This window comes from Spodoptera frugiperda, chromosome 27 (assembly GCF_023101765.2).
Source record: "Spodoptera frugiperda isolate SF20-4 chromosome 27, AGI-APGP_CSIRO_Sfru_2.0, whole genome shotgun sequence".
NCBI lineage: Eukaryota > Metazoa > Arthropoda > Insecta > Lepidoptera > Noctuidae > Spodoptera > Spodoptera frugiperda.
The window spans coordinates 5,882,331-5,904,177 of record NC_064238.1 but is presented as its reverse complement, the minus strand read 5'-3'; the positions used below and the strand labels follow the sequence as shown (position 1 = coordinate 5,904,177).

Below are 21,847 nucleotides of genomic sequence, written 5' to 3'. Positions count from 1 at the left end.
AATAATCTCACCAGCTACGTAAATGTATATAAAGGCAATATGCTCGGTATTGTTAGGTTCTTCGGTGAGGTTATTTAGTATGTCGCTACCGTTGACCGTGTCGTCATAACAAGCGTAATAGCCAATCGCAAACCGGTCAACGTTGTACAACTCGAGCACAGTTTCGAACATGGACTCGTCGTCCAGGTCTGACGTGTTTTTCTGTTCTATCCGAAATGGTCCGATTACTTCTTCGGGTACTTCTTGTTGCTTAAAATTTAATGGTGTTTTTCCTCTACATGTTAGTGTAAAATTTTGCCCCGCTTCCAGTATGATTTCGCTTTGACAGGGACTAATAATCGGGCCATTCTGTCGTAGGTCATCTGAAAGCGACAATGGGAGCAAACTTTTAGGCAGTACTTCATGTTAATTAATATATTTTATTCTATAAATATATTATGTTCTACCAATTGATTGATTTATTGTAGTAACTAATGCTTGATTTATTATAATGAAATTTTTATGTCATTAACAACATTATAAATCAATGTAGTAGCTACACTTAAGTCACTAAAGTTATGGTAAACTGAATGATTCGCATACAATTGCTTTTTTCTATAACTTGAAAAGTTACTCTATCATCATGGAAGACGTATCTCATCAATTTAGATGGATAAGCAAATATCGATGGCTTTACAAGGGCGAGTTTAGAATTTCAACGATCTAATCGAAGGGTAATATATCATGAGGCAGGTAACCGAGTGACAACAGCGGGGCTGTAGCAAGTTGACGAGCTTATCATCATACTAATGGCATTGGTAACGTGAGCCGCGACAGCGCGGGGCGGACTACTGCACACCTATCGAAAACACTATTAATTAGCAATGTTCGCGTCCAGGGCGTGACACAGGTGCGGTCAACATTCGGAAAATTAATCCTACCAGTAGGATAGCAAGTGAACCACAACGTCATGTCCCTCGCTGATAACAATTGATCGTATTAAACCCTGGAAACAGCGACCAATTAAGTGATTAGGACCCCGCAGCTCTACTTATCAACAAATTAATGGTCATCTCATCAAGCTAAGTGCAAGTGTGACGGCGGTCACTTTTACAGCTAATATGATATTTCCACTGGCTTTGGACCTGCTGACGTATTCGTGCGTAAAAGAATATTGTTCATAGGCACATGAGTACAGTGCCCACGTCGTGCAAATATCGTGTGGGCGAAGGAAGCGACTGGAATCAAATTAAAGTTGTTGCCAATATAATTTATGCCCTCTTGTCTCATTGGTTCTGTAAGGAGACAAACAATATGAGACGCAATTTTTCAATTTGAAATCTGCATCTATTCTACACTGTATAGTGTTACATTTTCCAATATTTAGATAAACGTGAATATCTAGAAGGAAATATAATATGTATTGATCAAAATAGTAATTTAAGTTTCAGAATGTAAAAAACAAAATATTAGTATTTCTCTGCATGCCAATTGACTCAGACTTGACATAAACAAGTAAGCCCTACTTGAACGGTACCAATTTTTAAATTATTGTATGTATGTATACCATCACGGTATTGTATATAAAAAAAATCACCGAATATATTTATCTCAGAACACGACTATTAGCTACGAGTACATACTGTAAAAACACATGTTGGTATACAACGGCAAGATAACTGAAAACAGGCAATATTTTTATAAAATAATTACAATTACAATAAATAATTTAATTATTAGCATCAATAAGGTAATCAGCATATTTATTAATAACTGCAATCATTCGCTGCAGTGTTTCTAATAATATTATTAAATAATGTAATAATGAACGAACAGTGAACGCATCCGGCGAGCCTAACTGTTGGAAAAACAACCAACACTGCATTATGTAGAGTCAATTTCGCAGGAAGTCTGCGTTAAGATATCAGAATGAGCATCCCGTCGGTAACATTATTATAAAACAAGATACTTCCTTCAGTTGTATAATGAACACTAAGTAGTGACGATGTTGACCTAGTGTCTTTCTTTGTCATAAAGTTGACTCAAAGGTGAATAAGCCGAATTGACTCTCAACTTGACGTAACGAAATTGAAGTTCAAGAAACTCATCTATGCGTCTTATATCTATTCAATAAGATTAAATAGATGTTACGAATTAATCTTAAAACTTAACTTACTACTAATGTTTCGCGAAAACTGTTCTAGAAATTAGAATAAGTAAATTTATTAAATTTTAACAAAAACATTACCCTTATCACCCAAGAAACATGCACAAAATAGCGAGCTAAAAGTAATGTAGCAGGTACTTATAGTACGAATATGTATTTGTACTAAAATAACAACGTGAAAGTAATAAATACATATATAGGTTAATGTTATTATCGATTACAAGGTTTGCCGAATTGGTTCACCTGTGTGTTTGTTTACTAATAACTCGCATCGATGCTATCTAGTCACGCAATAGTCAGAATTAGCTGAAGCAAAGCGATTCCCAAGTTACGACCCCTTCCGTAATATTGACATAGGTACTGTTTTGATGAACTGTACCTACCTTTTGAATTGTTTGTAGTATTTTGTTGTATTTACTTTACTTGTAGAATGCAATAAAGGATTGAATAAAGAGTTATATAAGTATAAGCAAGAATATAGAGTATAGGCACACACAACACATTATAGACTGCCTCGTTGGTCGACTGGCCACAAGTGCGACTGCCGGACAAGGAGTCTCGAATTCGATTTCCGGGTCGGGCAAAGTATTACTGGTTTTTTCTTTCGGCTTTTCTAAGTTATTTTATCCGTTTATTGAGAGGTTTCGAACACAAGATCTAGTTTTAAACAATAGTGATATAGTTATTGGATAGACCTACAAATAATATGTCACGAAGACGGTTTAACCTACAAATGACGAAATATACAATTAGCATGATTCACCAAATGCACGTGTCTTATAAAAAATTGTGACTAACATCGATATAGTGAACCTTTATTCTGAGAATATATTAACCAAATTTCTTGTAGATTGAATGATTTCACTTATTATTAAATATTGCCTACCTACTAAGTATTTCTTTCCAATTTTATATTTTTATAGGTGTTCATATACTTAAGATATTAATTCGCAAAAGAGTAACAAACTTTGGTGGCAATTTGTCATAGTCTAACATCTTTTACTAAAAACTTGTTCAGTACTTCTCTCTACCACTCATGGTAGAGGTTCAGATACCAGTTTGAACTCTTTAGTTAGGTAAAGTATTGTTAGTTTTATAATTTCAGTAGGTAATAACACGAAATTTCAATGTATGGTTCCTAATAACACAAGAGTCAAAAATCAATGGAAAAAGAATAAGTAACATGTCTGCCTAACCCTTTGGATAATACCTACAAGGCGGTATTTACATATGTTATTTTCTTAAACAATGGAATTTAAATGCTCTATAAAATTTTATTACTGTTTATGTTTTGCAACTATGGCTACATGTAACTAATTGTCAATTCGTTACAGATGACGGAATTATAACCAAAATAGATAATGGCGCCAACGTATACATAATAAAGCCATTAATGTAAATATTCTAATGTAGTACCGGACTATAAAATTTTAATGAGCCGATGACATTGTGTATGTATGTATGTTTAATTCAAATACTAACCACTTGTCATGGCTTTATGCGGTTACTATACCACGATTTTAGCATCAATGTCAATTTTTGAATATCGAACACGACTAAAATGAAATAATCAAATTCAGTGCCGCCGTTTGCGAGTTATGCACTTACAAACATTTCAAAGATTTATTTTTTTAATGGGACAAGCCCGCCTCAACCTCCCTTATCGCTGCAACTCCTGTAAGCCAGGATCTAGGTAAAGTAAATAAAACCATGAAAACACCGGAACACTAAAGTCCGGCGCGTCCCAAGAAAATAATTGATTGAAAATAACTGTCTTGGATCCCACAACTACCTAAATAAATCAGAAGATATTATTATAGAAGAAGAAAAAGAAAACAATAGTTTCCCCTTCCCTTGGTGAATTTAATGACTGTAATTTAATGATACTCGTAGATTGTATAAGTGGAATTATTAGTAGGTACCTTCCTACCAAGTCTCATACAACAATCTTGATTGAACCTATAAAACACAGTATCTAGGTACCTACTCTATGTATTTAGATACACGCCAATACACAACAAAGTCGTAATGTTTCAAGCAAATGAGAAGTAAATCTTCAATCTGCTAGTTAAACAGTTTCATTCATTCATCATACTTCATTTGGAAAATGACTTAGAGCTCTGACTGATTCTTAGAACATTCTATTAACAGACAAATAGTACTGTCTATGACCAACATACCAAACATGTGTTAATTTATTCGAATTAATGGTGGAATGTTTGTGTAAACCTTTAATAACTGATTTCATCCAATAACTTAGTATGTATTGAAGGAAAATAATTAATATATAGGAACTACTCATTATTATTTTGAATGTATTATAAGAATTTTATTTATATCAGTATTTAAATGTACCTATAGAGGACTAATATACGTTGTGAGTAATGAATTTATAACAATATTAGAATAAAGAGAAATTATCATATTGTTCTTTATTTTTTCCGACAATCAATCTCAACTACATACGTTTAAAAAAAAATACTTCAACCTCCTCTTTTTGAAGTCGGTTAATAAACTAAAATCTGCTCGAAAGAGTAACAAACACTTTTCTGAAAACCGCATCAAAATCGGATCGCGGACAAACATATGTATGTATATATAGGTCAAAGGGAGAACCTCCTTTTTTGAAGTCGTTAACCGACTACACTTTAATAGAATAAGTACATCCAATTTACCACTATTAAACCAACTAAACGATTGATATCAAAGAACATTTATTTAAAAAACAGTACCCACTCAGCTCGTGTACAACAATTTATTCATAAAAACGTAACATTTAGATAAAAATAAATAAGTACCTGAACAAATACGATATCTATGTACTTAATTGATGGGTAAATACCAATGTTTTATGAACTATGAGTGGTTGACACATCACTTGATGTATTACTATATATCTAGATACATATCTCATATGTGTAGTCATTCAAAAAATAGGACATGTGTGAGACACATGTATAGGCAGGATATGATTTAATGGTTTTTCAGTTTCATGGTTTTAATTAGTAGTAAATAACATGACGCATTAATTAATCAATATGTTCGGTGTATTCGCTTTTAAGGTCAAAACACACTGCGAGCACCGCTCCAACCCAGCAATGAACTTGTCATTTAAATTTGAACTTTAAGTCGTATGTCGCATGATATATTTCATAACAGCAATACAAAAAAGGCGACGGCGTGTGGTCAACGCGTGGTCCTCATGAGTTGCGGCGCTCGCGCGTTTTAAACGGGCGGTCCGCTTCCAAGAAGCGTGCGGGCTTCGTGCTTACTACTCGCCGACAGCGAGCCGCCTGCCAGGTGCAAGCGGTACAACATCGTATCATATGCTTGCGCTTCCTGCTTGTTAAGTGTGTCATCTTACTTTACAAGTTTAAGATTAACTTTCATGTCACAATGAGGATGAAACTATTAATGATTAGCTATGTCTAAGCCGTAAAATGTGCATACGTATATGTGGCATTTTTACATAAAGTATAGTTTTCAAATACAAATACCCAATAATACTGCTGTAGCCATAAAAACCTCTCTCAGTTTTAACAAGGAGGTATTTAGAATTCACGTTACATTATTTGAATGTCTAACTATTTTCTTACAATATAGTAAAAGCGAGTAATCATTTCAATAGCAAATTGTTTCCTATTACTTTAGTTTTAGAGCTAAATGTTATTATTTAAATGGCATCTCACTTCTCATAATAATTTCGAATGTATCCATTAAGATTGTTAATAATAATAATAACAACGAGACTAATTGTTAATTTACGGCCATCAACAGAATTCTTCCATTGATTTCTGTAATAAAACAGGCGACAATCAATTTTATTAGCCATTAGGGAACGCAATTTCATCCAAGTTTGGGGTGAATTGTTTATTTTTCCCTTCCTAAAGGTGACTTATTAAGAAATTTTGTTGAACTAGGAGCTTAGGTTCAACGCCCGAGTTAGACAAAGTATCATAGGTGTTTTGTTACGTAAATTTTTAGTACGGTAGTGATACGGAGTATGTGCTCGATTTAAGGATTTGTTCCGGTTCACCTTCGGGACGATGTAAATATATTTGGAACTTCTCGAGTGATGTATAATGTGTTAGAATAGGTTCGGTCACTATAACTTATTATCTGAGATCTACAAGAAAATGTTTTTATTAATTCCATGAAACTTTTGATAATATCCTTAATATATAAGAAAGTGATTTTTAACTGACTTCAAAAATGAGCACTATTTCAACAAACAGGAAATTTAAGATATTTATATTTTAATTTATTTATTATGTGTTACCTAAAAATGTTTTTATTAATTCCAAGAAACTTTTGATAATATCCTTAATATATTATCAAAAGAATATCCTTAAATCTTAAATTTCCTGTTTGTTGAAATAGTGCAGGTGGTCAGTATATTTGAATTCTAAACAGAAATAAGGATCACTATAATTTATTGTAAATATATATTTTTTTTATACCATTTTCCTCTATATTTTTGTAGCAATGTAGGTAAAGAAAGTAAATTACCTATTTTTGTGATATATAAACCTTTTTTCGTCAATGTGTTTGCGTCATTTCTGTGAATATTTTATAGCGCACGCTTACTAATCGGTTTTAAGGAAAATTCTAAACTTTATTAATGTGAAGGAAATATTTAAGGTTACGGCAATAATAGTTTCTTTTTGTGTCATCCTCACTATCAAAATTTGTCTAGTTTTATTTTCTCGTCTTAAACGTTATTCTTTCATTTACTTCCTTATCTTCCGTATTACTTCTCACACAATCTATGTATCTCTTCTTTAGCCATCTTCTTCTTTTGTGCCCATCCACAGTAGACTAATACACAAGTATTTCGTAAATTTTTCCCCAATTACTACCAGTAGTCGCGTCTAATTGTAATTAGCAAATACGTCACGTATCTATGTGATCGTCACACACATTAGCCTGTTATCTATCCAGCCCACACTGCCCTAATAATGCCATCTAGCCCACCATAATATTAATAATATAAACTGTCACACCTACGCTTACTGTTTGTATGACGCAAAGGTACCATTAGTTCTGAAATACACAAACTCCTGTATCTCTTTTTGAGGGGGAACATCATCCAATGACATCTCCCGCCTTGGGCGAGGCGAGAGGGAGTGTCAGACTCTTACTGACTAAAAACCACCCCGTTCCTTCTCCTGCTTTTCGAGCCGGAGCCCCGGTAAACCCGCTAGGTAGTCCGCAGCTCCGGATCAAGAAATTCCTGTACCTAAAACATGCAGTAAGCACTCAAGAAACGCACATTTCGAGAACACTACTGTGAGTCAACTACAGCTAAAATTATGCAGTTACTGCATCGTCTAAATTGAGTGTTAGTTTGAATTGTAGAACCGTGTTCAAATAACGCAGAAAACGGTTTAATGCTTTGAATAAGAACCCACTAACATAAATTAGAGTACCTATGCCTATACTATTATTAACTCAAGACGTAAACCTACTAACTACTAATTCCCAGATGAAATTCCTCGACCGTTTTGTACCTTACTAGGGCACTTACTTTTCGTCACACAAGGAAAAAGTTATGTAACTCTGATTTAATTTCTAAAACTGTTATTAAAGAAAATATTATGTACTATGTTATGACTCTAGACTACATAGTGCAGTTCGTTGAAAATATAAAATAAAGGTAAATAAAACCGGGTCTAAGTGTGGATGCAAATAGCAGATGATTCAACTTGCAACTCAGAGGTTGATGCGTCATTTAAGTTTACTATTTTATTAAACATAATGCTTGATTTATTTGTCTAGACTAACTTGCCTGTTTTAGTAACGGTAGTTAGTAAACTTTATTCAGGGCGAGAGAACACTACTTTCGAAATCTCTTAAATAAATGTTTAATAAGTGTGATATGAATAAGGTTTCCGTGAATTTAAATGGGGACTTATAATCGAAATTGTTAGAAAATATGAAACATCATACTAGAAAACAGTCATTTTATGGGTCACGTTAATTAGTTTGGTCAATTTAGTTTCCATAAGACAAAAGCACTGTTGACTAAGTTTTATTTAATTGTCCGTTATGTGCATTTTTAAAAATATTAGACACGTATTTTTTATTTTCTTACTGAAAAAAAAATTACGAAGTTAAAATTTATTTGAAATACGTCACTTCTAGATATGGTTTATTCCTAGACATGAAGAATTTGGTCCTACTCCTAAACTTTGATTCGTTTCTTCTACGTATTGTTATCTTTTATGACAAAAAAAATACCTACTAATATTATAATTTATTACCTAACTGACGGACTAAATAGATTTTTAATAATCATATCCCGTCATTATCCCTACTGGCCTAACCACCGCCTTATATAAACTAGACTAGACTCAGTCATACTTTCCTTGGTTAACCCGAACGGTTCAAAGTCCAAATAGTGGTAAACTTAACTTGACTCATACAGCATTGATTTCAACATCTCTCAAATAAATATAGGTAGAGAGTGAGTCAGTTTGCGTGAATCTTGAGGGTAAAAAAACTTTTTCGAGAACATTCCAAAGTTCGGATGCTTTATAATCCCAAATTAAGTTGGTGCAAACGCACGCCAACTCATAAGTTTATCCAAGTAGTTAAATATCTTAAAAATAATTAAACTTTAGAAAAAAATTATAAGATTGAAAATCGAATAAACGATCTTATGTACCTCTAAAATTTTTTCCATAATATTAGGTATACCAAATTACACTAAAACAGTATAGTAGTTCTTATGCAATTCGTTTGTTTGTTTTCACATGACTATGCATGTAGATAAGTGAACAAATACTTAAATTATCATATCTTAAACATTGGAAGCTGTAAAGTATTAAGATAGAGGACAAAATAACTTGAAACTAACTATGTACTCTCTCAATTCTAAATTGGTTTCTTACACGTATTTGATAAGGCGATAACGGTGTATTGATACCGGTTTAGTTGATATTGACATAAATAAATTACGATTAGATACACAAGTCGTTTCTTTTAAATTATTTAGTTTACATTATAGCTAGAGGATAGGTTGTACCGTTTGTTATAAATTCGTAATAGCTTTCTTTAGTTTTAAGTTAGTTTAAGTCCGTTTGTAAACTTTTTTTCAATGCCCTAAGTGAGTATACAATTAAATTCAAACGCAGAGCTCATTTGTTGATTTTTGAAGAGTTTGGAATATCACATCTCATTTTTGAAGAGATCCCGCGAGATCGGGAACTATGTGGTTAAAACCAAAAATTTGCCGGAAGTCTATTCCACGCGAACGAAGTCGCGGGCAAAAGCTAGTCTCAAATAAATATAGGTAGAGAGTGAGTCAGTTTGCGTGAATCTTGAGGGTAAAAAAACTTTTTCGAGAACATTCCAAAGTTCGGATGCTTGATAATCCCAATTTAAGTAGGTAAGCGCTAGTGCAAACTGCAAACGCAAACCAACTCATTAATTTATCCAAGTACAGAAGAATCCGTTTATTATGACTCCGCCTATATTGACCAACCGGTTATTATAACGTAGTTGCATGACGAAGTTTGGTTTTCATATAAAATTCTTTATAAAAAAGTCGGATATAATGACTTCCCTTACAGTGACATGCCGCTTTATATGACCCATTTTTAATAAATTATGTCCGGTTATAATGACCGGCACGATTCTTTACCTTCAATAATGTTCGTTAGTCTGTTTTTACAATAAAATGAAGAAACAAAAGCAGACAAAAATTACAGATTACTTACAATAAAAAATACACTTGTATGTGTTATTATAATAATCTGCTGATTACGTGCAATTTTGATTTTGATTTAATATGGTCTTACACATATGCAAATATACCATGTTTCTGTATTAAAATACTTAATACATACATATTTACATAAAAAAGATTTTCATTTATACATAACGCTTTGTATGACGTCCGCTTATTATGACGTGTTTGTCAATTCCTTTCGATGTCATTATAAACGGACTCTACTGTAGTTAAATATATGAAAAAGAATTCAACTTTAGAGCAAATTAATAAGATTAATGGTCAAATACTCAAACGCCACTCAATTTTAATATGCTCACAAGAATTGTTCTGTTACTACAAATCTATTATATAAAAATAAGTCGGGTTTTCCTTCCTGACGCTATAACTCCAGAACGCACGAACCGATTTCCACGGTTTTGCATTCGTTGGAAAGGTCTCGGGCTCCGTGAGGTTTATAGCAAAGAAAATTCAAAAAAAAAAAATCAGTGGTCGCGAAACGGAGTTCTCCGGGTTTGCTAGTTCTTTATAAAATGACAAAGATAGAACAATATTGAAGTACAACATTTTAAGTGCCTTTAAGATTTTTGAGGCTTTAGTAGGTTCTTTCCATAATTTTAGGTAGGTAAGTATACCAATTTACTCTAAAACAATACAGGAGGTCTTATGCAATTCGTTTGATTGTTTCCACATGACTATGCATGTAGATAAGTGAACAAATACTTAAATTATCATATCTTAAACATTGGAAGCTGTAAAGTATTAAGATAGAGGACAAAATAACTTGAAACTAACTATGTACTCTCTCAAGTACACGTGATAAGGCGATAACGGTGTATTGATACCGGTTTAGTTGATATGACATAAATAAATACGATTGTACACAAGGAAATGACAGCTGGGAGGGACCGTTTGATTAATATGAAGAAGCCTTTGTACTTTGTAATACAAAATAATATTTATATTTGAACATCGCCACTGTTTGACTTGTGCCAAAAAAATTAACGGCGTCATTATCCTCAACCGAAAGTTAATAATTCTGCGCATTGAAACACAAAATTTTGTTTCAATAAATTGAGAATCCATTAAAAAAATGATAATAAGCTACCACGATGCTTATGTAATAAAGCGAACTTTCGTAAGAGAAGACTTATAAAGTTATAAAATAAAAAAAATAATTAGAGAATATGCAAATGAAGGTATTCCTGACACACCGATCTCAACCAAAAGTAAGTAATTGCAAGGGTAGTACATATTCTCGACAGCTGGCCGTTAATCTAGACTACAAGCCAATCTAACAAGAGCCAAACAAAACATTTTCAAAACGAACAAGAGTGACAAGTAAGTACCTATAATGAAGATAGCAATAAATTGTTCCAGGAATACTGAATTTACGAGTCATTCACCCATTGGATAGCTAATGAAAATTAAACTGTTTCCAAGGCTACTTTTAATAATGTTCCATCAAGAATAGACTTAAAGTGTAAACAGATAGTGTGAATAAAAGTGATCACTAGCCAGTCTCAATTTAATAACTACAACATAAATCTCCCGATCGATTTTGATCACGGTGGCCAGTCTATGTCTTTTATAGTGCACAAGCGGTAATTTTTCCATCTCATTAAACGTAAAACCAAATGGTACTAAGCCTTTAATACTAGAGCTCTTTGCTCTTTTTACAATTTGACAATCAACTCAATAATACATATTTTGTCTAGCCCTAAAATCTAGGTAATAGATCAAAAATGAAATATAAAGAAATAGATCTATGATAGTACAACTAATATCTCTTTTTCGAAGCGTCCAAATGATACTACTATATAATAATAAATAATAAACAACTAAATCACATACAATACAATTTAGAAAGGACAGCTGAAAGAGAATACTACGACATTGATAGATTATGATTTTACAGCAACAATGTATTAAAGATTACGTACTAGCGCCCGACACCTAATTTACCATTCCATAATTCCATTTATGTGGCACATCTTAATCCAACGATTTCATACTGAGGACGGTTACAAATTTAAGTTGTTAGTAAAGCCTTAAATCTTGCATGCAACACGAAACTTCAAAGAAAAATAAAAACAATTAAGCTAAACCAGATTCCTAGGTTATCAAGCCGCTAGACTATCAATGATTTTTCCTTATTTTTCTATCTACAAAATTTTCCTTAAACCATTAACAATTGTATGCTGGTTCCACCCATAGCATAATGTACTTTATTAATGAATGAATGATAAATTGTAATTATCAATATTGTTTGCCAAATTCGTCGAGTTAATTATTCTAGTCATGCAAACAATTATGTATTGACGTGCACATTGTCCATATTCGTAGTGTTTTCCAAGCCACCAAGCTAAGGGCTAAATCCCCATTAAATTTAATATACCAATTAAATAATATTTCTCTAAACTACGTAACGTAAGCCAAGATTCGCACCTTCCTAGATCGCAAGCCACTGAAGGATTAGATACTAAAAGCCCTAAAATTTCATGATAATATATTAATTAATCTACCTAAACTTAATTCATAAAAACAGACAAATTTGCGCTTGCGAGATATCATTGGAAAAAAATGTTAATAGGTGGCAAATGGCATTCCTTATCAGTAACGGCATTGCCTGTTTGGTATTCCAAGTACGTTTGAACTTGCACCAAACCTCATTAGCCAGGCAGTTAGGTGACCAGATAATTACACTAATGCTTTCGAATAATTACAACTTCGATAATGATTATCACGAAAGTATTTTAGTCAGTATTTAGAGACATGACACACAGCTATCTACCCTTCGATATTGTATGCGGTAATCAGATTTTTTGATGTTATCATAATCAAAATGGAGGCAAGAATCGGCCTCACATTGTGTAATAGCGTGTACAATGTTTCGCATCATTAAATTTTGTCTCCTTAGCTAAATATAGAATAGTCGAGACGACCTTGGTGAATGACTGCGATATAACAGAAATTACCGGCGACGAATTGAAGGCTAAGTAATTAATTCAAATTGTCTACGTCTTCCCATAACGTGTCTGTAAGAACTTTGTTGTTTTTATTATTTTTCTTATTAGTACAGCGTGTTTACTATGCGGTTGATAACCAATTAAGGAGCGGTGTATGGCGGTTTTTATTTCATTCTAGCTTCGACGCTATTTGCCTTGTGGCGAACCGGTTTAGCGAATCTTAGGATTATCTCTGAGACAGGGCGTCGGCCCGCTAAATGAAGTTGAAAATCCAGTATGTACACATTCATGTATTAAATAATAACACTCAATAACAATACTTACTAAATGACTTTAGTTTTTTAGATGCCTGTCTTATCATTATCACGTGCTACAGTATAAGTTGTTGACCTTTTTTTTAATACTACTTCAACTATGTATTCAATTTCCTTATTATTATTTGGCTGTGACAAATTTACGTTATAAGAGTTTTCCTGGTGTTTATAATCGAAGTAACCATTTCGTTGTAAAACAATGACGCTTTACAAAATGACATGTTGGATATGACACATATTACAGAACATGTATTGATAGATTTGACCAATAAAATCTAGAACAATTTTAGACAAACAGTCATGTTTGTTATTGTATTGTAATCTTTACTAAAATTAATAAGGCCATCTTATACAGTCATATGAATATGATTTTCATATGAATGAAACAAAATCAAAGCAATACATAATCTCCATTTAAGTATGATTATGTTGCCACTACTTTATTTAGAAATACTTATGTTTGGTCTTTATCTTATCAATATTTATCAAATATCAGAACTTTATCAGTTTCTTTACATCTTTCAGTTTTAAAAAGATAATGGAAGTACAATTTCTCTCAATGACAACACATGGAATTTAGGAGTTAAAGTACGTGTCAAGACTACAAATGTACGCTCAGACTTAAGTAACGGTTCACGCATCTAATATGCAGATGGGTGATGATACTTATCTTAAAACTCTGCTATCAGTTAGTAAGCAGCCCAACAACATACCAAAGGAGTCTAGACAAGAATGCAGTTTGTAAGCAATTATCAAGTCCCACGTAAACGCGAGTCTATGTACATAATTGCTTGTAGTTTTTTACTGAGTACGGTATAAATAAAACATGTAAAGATTCGATAGAGATATATATGTATGTTTTGACATCTCCAGTAGGTGTGTCTGTTGTTTTTTTTTTATTGTACTTTGCTTAACATTACAAACAGTAGGGTTATGCTCTTCCCACATCTATTAAACTGACCATGGCCATGACCTCTACCGGGTCATAGGCTCACCTTGATTGAGCCCACGTTGTTTTCGGAACCACCATTGTGACGATTTCAGATTTACACACGTACATTTTATCACGCCTGATTCTTTTGAAATTCCGAATATTTTGATTTTGTTTTTTTTGTGACTTCATTCATCCGTTGGCATTCATCAGTTTGTCCATACCCGCTCCTATTTTGTTTATTCTAGAAAATTTGGTGACATAAAATCAAGTCTCTTATCCTCCATAGTCTGGTATATGAAGTGTAACTAATAATAAACTAATATTTATTTAGACCGGAAAACCGAACCAAGTTCACGATTGAAAGTCACACTTGTAACCAATCAAGCGACAAAGCCAAGTTCAGTTCTTAATCCATTTACCAAACAAGTTACTCCACTTAAACTAAGTACCGTAAATTCTTGTATTAATACAAAAAGAACGGAGATGAAATATCAATGGCATGATTAACGTCTGCGAGTACCTACAGACAAGAAGTGAGTCAGAATACGTTTCTCGTAAACTATCGTGAATTCATCTGAGACGCCATTGATGCGGCTGACTCATGGCCAATGTAAGGCTGCCCTTTACGGAACAGGTGCGTACCAGTCCCTCACGTATGAATTTGGATGTCCAAGAGGATAATATTTACAATGAATACCGAAATAGTAATATGACGTATGATATAATTTTCCGTCCTCTTATAATACCTATGTTACGCACCTATATCTGTACCTACGTCAATAATCGAAATCGGTGACTGGACTTTGGACTAATTAATATACTAATATAAGAGAAGTTATTGAATCACTAAAAATTGTAATTGAATGAAAATTACTTTTATCATATCGAATGCAATTTCATTGCATATGATAAAAGTAATTTTTAAATAGCTGATTCCACCAATAACGTAAGTTTTTTCTAATAAGAATCTTTTTCGTAAAATGAAATAATTTAACTGTCTTTTTTCAAGGAAAGCGATAACCCTAACTTGGCTTCCCTCTCAGACAAATTTGAACAGTTCTGTCTGGGTCTGAGTCAGCCTCCTTTTTACCTAAGTAGGTATATTGTGTTCTTCCGCCTTAAACGTAAATAAGAATGTAAATGGAAAAGTTTCTTATTTACGAAATAAATATCAATTACCTTTCTCTTTTGGATTAAAAAAGTGTGAAGTTTTTTTAACTTTAAATATAGTTTATTTATGTATTACTAGTTATCTGCCTAGGGCTTTACCCGCGTAGACACAAAAGTAGTCTATACTCATATCAGTCGCCCTACCACTGACATGAAAGAAAAACAAACACATTTACGTACTTAGGTATATTGTAAGTAAGGAAATAAGGACTAAACTTCAAATATGTATTTTGGGATATACCAAAACAGTTATCTACAATTACATATTTGTTCATAACGTATTTCCCACCACGGTGCGCAGGAGTGCAGAAGTTAATCGATCGTCCAGACACGACAAATGATTCCATTGACTAGGTATGACGTATACAACTTCCTATCTTTTTGGAATTTACCTGATTCTAATTATAACAGACGTAATATTATTTCCCTTGATCTGTGATATTGAGTTCTATGTACTGCGGATACGGATCAATCGAGTTATTTTTAACAGTAAACAAACATTGATCGCTACCGTGCCAAATATGCAAGTAGATAACGCCCGCACACGCTTCAAAGGAATTTAGCATTTAGTCATCAAGATAACAATGCATTTTCTGTCTATTTTCCTATATCATTTTCCTCTATAAGTAGCTGGATCATAAGGTTGAAACAGCTTTATAAAATTATATGGGGTTTTTTTTAAAAGAGTGCACCTCTCACACATTGGCGTAAACTATTGCTAATTGTCACTCCAGATAAGTTACAATACAAGTGCCTAGCCAGCCTTTTGGAAAGGGCTTCTACTATAAGACAAACTAATGATGCTACCACATTTCCTGGCAACGTGCTTCTCAAGTACCCATATCTTCATAGAAATACGTAGATACATATTCCATGTATCAAGAACCATAAGATATCATGTTAAAACAGTTATGATATACGATAATATTGTTCCAATTACAACAGATACAGATTCTCGTGGCACAGTGCCAAATCTCCTATCATGAACTGCGTAGGCGCCGGAATTTTGAATTGTTCGAATGCATATACAGTAGAACTCCAATTATCCGAACTCCGACTATCCGAATCGCCGATTATCCGAATCACAAAAATTTACCAAAAAAGTCTAAGTGCGCTATTATTCTCCCCCCGCGAAGCCAGTGTTTGCGCGTCAAGTCTTGACTTGACTTGTCTTAACTTGCCGTTGTGCCTACACTGACTTCAAACCGAAATTTAATAAAAAAAATAGTGCAATATCAAAACGTAGCTTTTATTCTCTTCAATGGCAATTTTTTTTTAAAAATCCGATTATCCGAATATTTGATTATCCGAATGGGTCCCGGTCCCCATTAATTCGGATAATTGGAGTTCTACTGTATTCTTCCTTCAAAGTATAATAGTCAAAATTTTGTCAAAACCTTATTCAAGTGCTAATAAAGTTCAAAATAGACATGAATCAATTTGTATTACGGTAGGAAAGGTTATGACAGGTCAGTCCAGTGTGTTTTCATTCGAAATATCAACATGAACTTCAACCGGTAATGATAAACAATACTACGATGTTTGATTCATTCTGATAAAAGTAATATTTCTATTGACAATAGACTTGATGTTTATTGTCACCAATGTTACTGTTAATCTATTGTTTATACATGTGTTACCCTCTATATTATACATACAATTACACCTAATAATCCTCTAATAGGTATTAGGTAGGTTAATGTATAAAATCCATACATACATGCAATCCATTTACCATACACAAGCCGTAATTCCAGACTTCGTGTGTATTACTAACTTTCAAAATAAACAGAATTATAATACATTGCCTAACTCAAAATTGGAACTATTTAGTTAAAATTTTGACTGGAAAGCCATCACTAAAGAAACTTCATAAAGTCCAATTTACAAAATTATTTGTTATTTGAAAACTAACTCTATCCACAAAAATATAATGTGATAATTCTATTTTAAGACTTTGTAGCAGATTTCTGGTTTATTTATACAAATGTCGGACAGATGTCTCTTTATCCTTATTTATAAGACATGAGACACGCCCGGCGTTGCCCAATTGATTTAAAAGTTCTAATTATAAACTGACATAAAGTGGACATTAATTATCTTCTAAACGGTCTTTTATCCAAAGCGTTCACTCTAATCTAGTAACATAATAAAATAAATTCAATTTAAACTAACAATATTTCAACAGGAATTACGAGTATTTTATTAAAATGGAGCTTTAATGGTTTTGTTAAAATTAAATTAGCATAAAAAGATAAGCTAAAACCATTTTCTTTTCTCGATCCATTAAACAAAACTCAGAAATAACATTTTTAAATGTTATGTCTCTGTCTACATTACACAATCAAATAAAAGTCGTTATCTATAACAGATTTCAAACAAGCGATGTGTAACAGGAGTCAATTTATCAGCCTATGAAGCCAGATGAAATATAATTTTGCATTTGAATAGCCTCGAAGCCCTGAACGAAACGTTTTATTACTTTTCCATTTACGCACTAAGTGATTTTAAGCAAAATCACCCTTTATAATACAAAATGTTTTACCGCTTTTGTTGAACGATTATAAAGAAATTCTTAATAGCCTCGGGTGTATGGTTTCAATATTAGTGACTGGTAATATTAATAACATCAGGTATAACAAGGTGCGCGGATGGTTAGCACTGCCGGTATCCACACGGCGTCCAAGCTTCATACGATATTTATTACTTCAATACATACCCTTGCAAAGCTATCTTCTACACACATCCAGCAGTCCTATATAAGTCAGTAGCAAGCTTTAGTTACAAATTAGTGACCATAATTAATTGAACAAATTCAAAATGCCAGTATTAGATACGCGGAAAAGTGGGAAAGTGACACTACGCTGTTAGATTTTCTTATACAAATTAGCTTTCTATATTTATGTCAGGCTGACGCCTTGCAGTGCCTGCTCCATCATGTGGTAAACAATAATATGATATTGTACTTAATGGAATATTATAGCCAATCAAAATAACACACGCGCAACATTATATGGCGATGTGTCTAATGTTAAAAATGAAGTCACTAAAAGGTAAACAATAAACGTTCTGCTTTGTAATTTATATAAAACAAAAGTTCTAAGTAAGGACGAAGTGAGTTCATTGTTATTTTAAGGTAAATAAGTACGTATGTAGGTACTTATGAAACATTATACAATCCACTAGTTGGAGTAGGCTCTGATCATTGAGATAAGGAAACGGTGCAAAAGGTTTTATGTTTGTGTATTAAAAGGATTTTATAATTCGTTTCAAGAATTTCATGCGTTGCAATCTTCAGTTCGATTAAGTATGAAATGAGTTAACTCAATAAGTTGTAAACGTGACCAGGCGGCCACTGTTAATTATTGTGCAGCATACTTCACATAACCTGATAGTTAATCACTCACGCAATTAACAGCTGTTTATGTGTCAAAAAGATGACCCACTCGGTGACAATAGATAAAATGGTCTAACCTGTACAATTAGTTTCTGCTTTGACGGCCACGATCATGCACACTATGGTGACCACGGCAGTAAGCCGCCGTGCCCAGCTGTTCGACATATTGCTCACGAGTATACACTGTAACTTATAACAAATAGATGCTATCATCAGCTTCTCCCATAATAGATAACTATCAGATCCACAGCACAGGATCTTAGAATTGTTCTATTTTTATGCTCTCGTATCTGGTTGAGCAGACCTAAGAGCGCACATTCCACTGTTTAATAGTCAAGAACACTATAGCTGCAAACACTTTAATTTTTTAAAAACACTGAGTCATTTTGATTTGTTACAAAGTTACGCGTTTTAATTATTATGTACGAAATTGTTTATTTCCATGTTAATCACATTGTGAAACTAATTGATCACTGTCGTTATGCAAACTTTCTTTGTAGACAGTACAGTGCATCGGAGGCACTGTGAGGTTAGCACGAAAGTTAACAAACTATTTGTTTAACACGGAACGCCGTAAAGTATGGTTTATGACGCGGCCGTTTCGCGCCATGTACACGGACCGAATGTGCTACAATCAGGCGCGCGCTCGCGTGTTGGCTACGACCTCGCTCGTACTAAAAGATAAACCACCATGAGAACGAGACCCACATAGCCGGTAACAGAGATCACCATGCGTTATACACAAACACAACTGATTATCAATTCGTAGTGAATAGCTCGTGTAGGCGCCTAGGTATTCGCATCTGAATACTAAATTGAGGTCTAAGGTCTATAATAAATAAACTATTGTTAATATTCCTGTTTTTGTATAGTCATTAGACTATGTTTATAATTCTGTAACTACGTAGTAACAGATATGTTTGGTTTACAGATGGCTACATTACAGTATAGTGTCTGTTTATTAACACAATGTTGCTTTAAATTGCAATTTCCTTCAGTACCTGACTGGTAAAGTCCATCCAACGTAATTTTCCTTTTAATACATACGCATGTCGTTGCTTACGTAAAACCATTGTATTTAGGTACTGTATCCTTATGTACATTAAATACAATCATGAGACTAGTTGTAAATTATACAATGTGATAGGGTTGGGACTTCTAACCCGTTAAGGCTGAGTACTACATCTAATTTTATCGACAAAAAAATAATATGAGGGGTTGAACCCCTAATTGAAAATATTGAAAAATAGTGATTTTTTCGGTAAAAATAATTCACAAATGATTTTTTTCTCACCAAAACATTATCAAACATATGAAAAAAGTAATGAATTAGTTAGCCAAGGTTATTAGCTACCGTTTGTCGTTTTTTTTTGTTTCTACGACGCATACAACCTTTGATATCAAAAAAAGTAAAAAATATATTAAAATAGCCATAACTTTTAGGGGGAGGGGATTCGACCCCTTCGACCCCCGACTTTTGTCGATAAAATTAGATGTAGTATTCAGCCTTAACGGGTTAGAAGTCTCACCCCTATCACATTGTATATGAGGATGCTTATTAATTTATTTATATTCTGTAATCATCGTTGTCACTATAAGTGTTTACTGACTGTCTCTGACTGTACGGAGTCTCGAAATCTATCAAAAACCACGAGGAAATTTTCCTCGTGGTTTGTTATATTGCACCTATATGGGCATCTCTGCCTACACCCTCAGGGAATAATAATATGTATGTCCAAAGTCTAAACTATGATACCTAAATATGTCAAAAACTAAACAACGAGATATTATTATCAATCCCAGTTTTTATTGTGCATTTTCTTAAGATGCACACTAAACAAGAATCCAAGAAAAATCTTGCGAAACTATCGAATATGAAAGTCAAATTAATAACATAGGTAATATTTATTCATATTTCTAGTTACACTAAGTGACAAACAGATCTAAATACATATCTTATTGTAAGTACAAAAGCAATGTCCATGGTGGATATAAATTACTTATACAAAACAAAACAAAACGTGGATTCACTCGAAGTACTTTATTAAACATGCAATTCCATGAAAATAGAAAACGGTACGTACTTTATTCATAGACACTCAACATAATTTGAAATTTAAATACTGGTCGTAAAGACAGACGATTCACCCCTAGCCGGTCACCGTGCTGTGTCGTAACAAAAACAGTATTTAGTATTTACTTCATTACTATTCATACTATTTAATTATACCTTTAGTTTTAATACTTCGTCGGTCGACCTGTCGCAAGTACGATTACGTAGCAAGCGATTTCTGTTTAGATTTCTGGCTTGGGCAAAGTGGTATTGGGATTTTCGATATTCTTACAATATTAGAGTATGATTTCTTCTTTCATCTTCATGATCCTGATGTATGTCCCTGAGACGCGCCGGCCGGACTTCAGTATTCCGGTGTTTTCATGGTTGTATCTACTGTATATCCTAGTTTATAGGAGTTGCAGCGGTCTTGAAAAGTAGAAGCGGGCTTGCCCCTTTAAAAACTTACAATATCCATAAGCTCATTGCCTATCCTTTTTCTTCCTGACCATTCCAGAGTTTCTCAGGGTCAGCACCACATAACTTCATTATTCTATTCTTTGTATCAAATGTCATAATTACTACAAACTTCTTTTTCTTTCATATTACTTCTCACAATGTCTGTCTCTAAGCTCGTGTCCTATTAAGATATTTCAAAAATAAAGGACTGATGAAAAATTATTTAAAATACACACCTCAAGTACGTCCACTACCACATTTTTCTAACCCAACAATATCGTTTACAATCGCTCAATTACCAAGACAGTCGATACTAATACCGATAAAAACGTTAAAATGGAACAGCCCTGTCTGCCAACAACAACGGGAAAGTAGTTTATTTTTGTAATTTATAAAAGTGTTGCAACGTAATTAATTTACGACGCCTCGGGAGAACGCTGGAGCCCCATGGTGTGACTTATAGACACAACACAGCTGTTACTGCCAGTCACGTTAATACTCTTGTTAGTATAGTTTACAAGTGCATTGTTGCAACACGTCTGTACATATCTACTTAAATAAATAGCATATAACAAAGTTGCTTTCCACTGTCTGTCCAAAATGCCGTATCAAAATATAAGGTGTTCTAAATGTATTTGCCACGGCTTTAATGGGAGGTAGTGTTGTGTTTGAA

At 33.5% G+C, this 21,847-nt stretch overlaps 1 protein-coding gene across 7 annotated transcripts in view; it reads right to left on the bottom strand.

The window, feature by feature from the left end:
* LOC118263406 (vascular endothelial growth factor receptor 1) overlaps positions 1–19,339 on the bottom strand; it is a 46,329-nt gene extending 26,990 nt beyond the window's left edge. For 2 of the 7 annotated variants that reach the window (XM_050705649.1, XM_050705650.1), the window contains exons 1-2: positions 18,740–19,337; positions 12–362 (exon numbers count right to left, since the gene is read on the bottom strand). In XM_050705649.1, the coding sequence (XP_050561606.1) occupies positions 12–362; positions 18,740–18,875 (487 nt within the window). In that variant the 5' untranslated portion in view covers positions 18,876–19,337. Of the gene's footprint in view, positions 1–11; positions 363–18,739 lie in introns of all 7 variants that reach the window. The other 5 variants (XM_050705651.1, XM_050705653.1, XM_050705654.1 and 2 more) reach the window with 4 other exon arrangements.
* Positions 19,340–21,847: the final 2,508 nt, after the last annotated feature.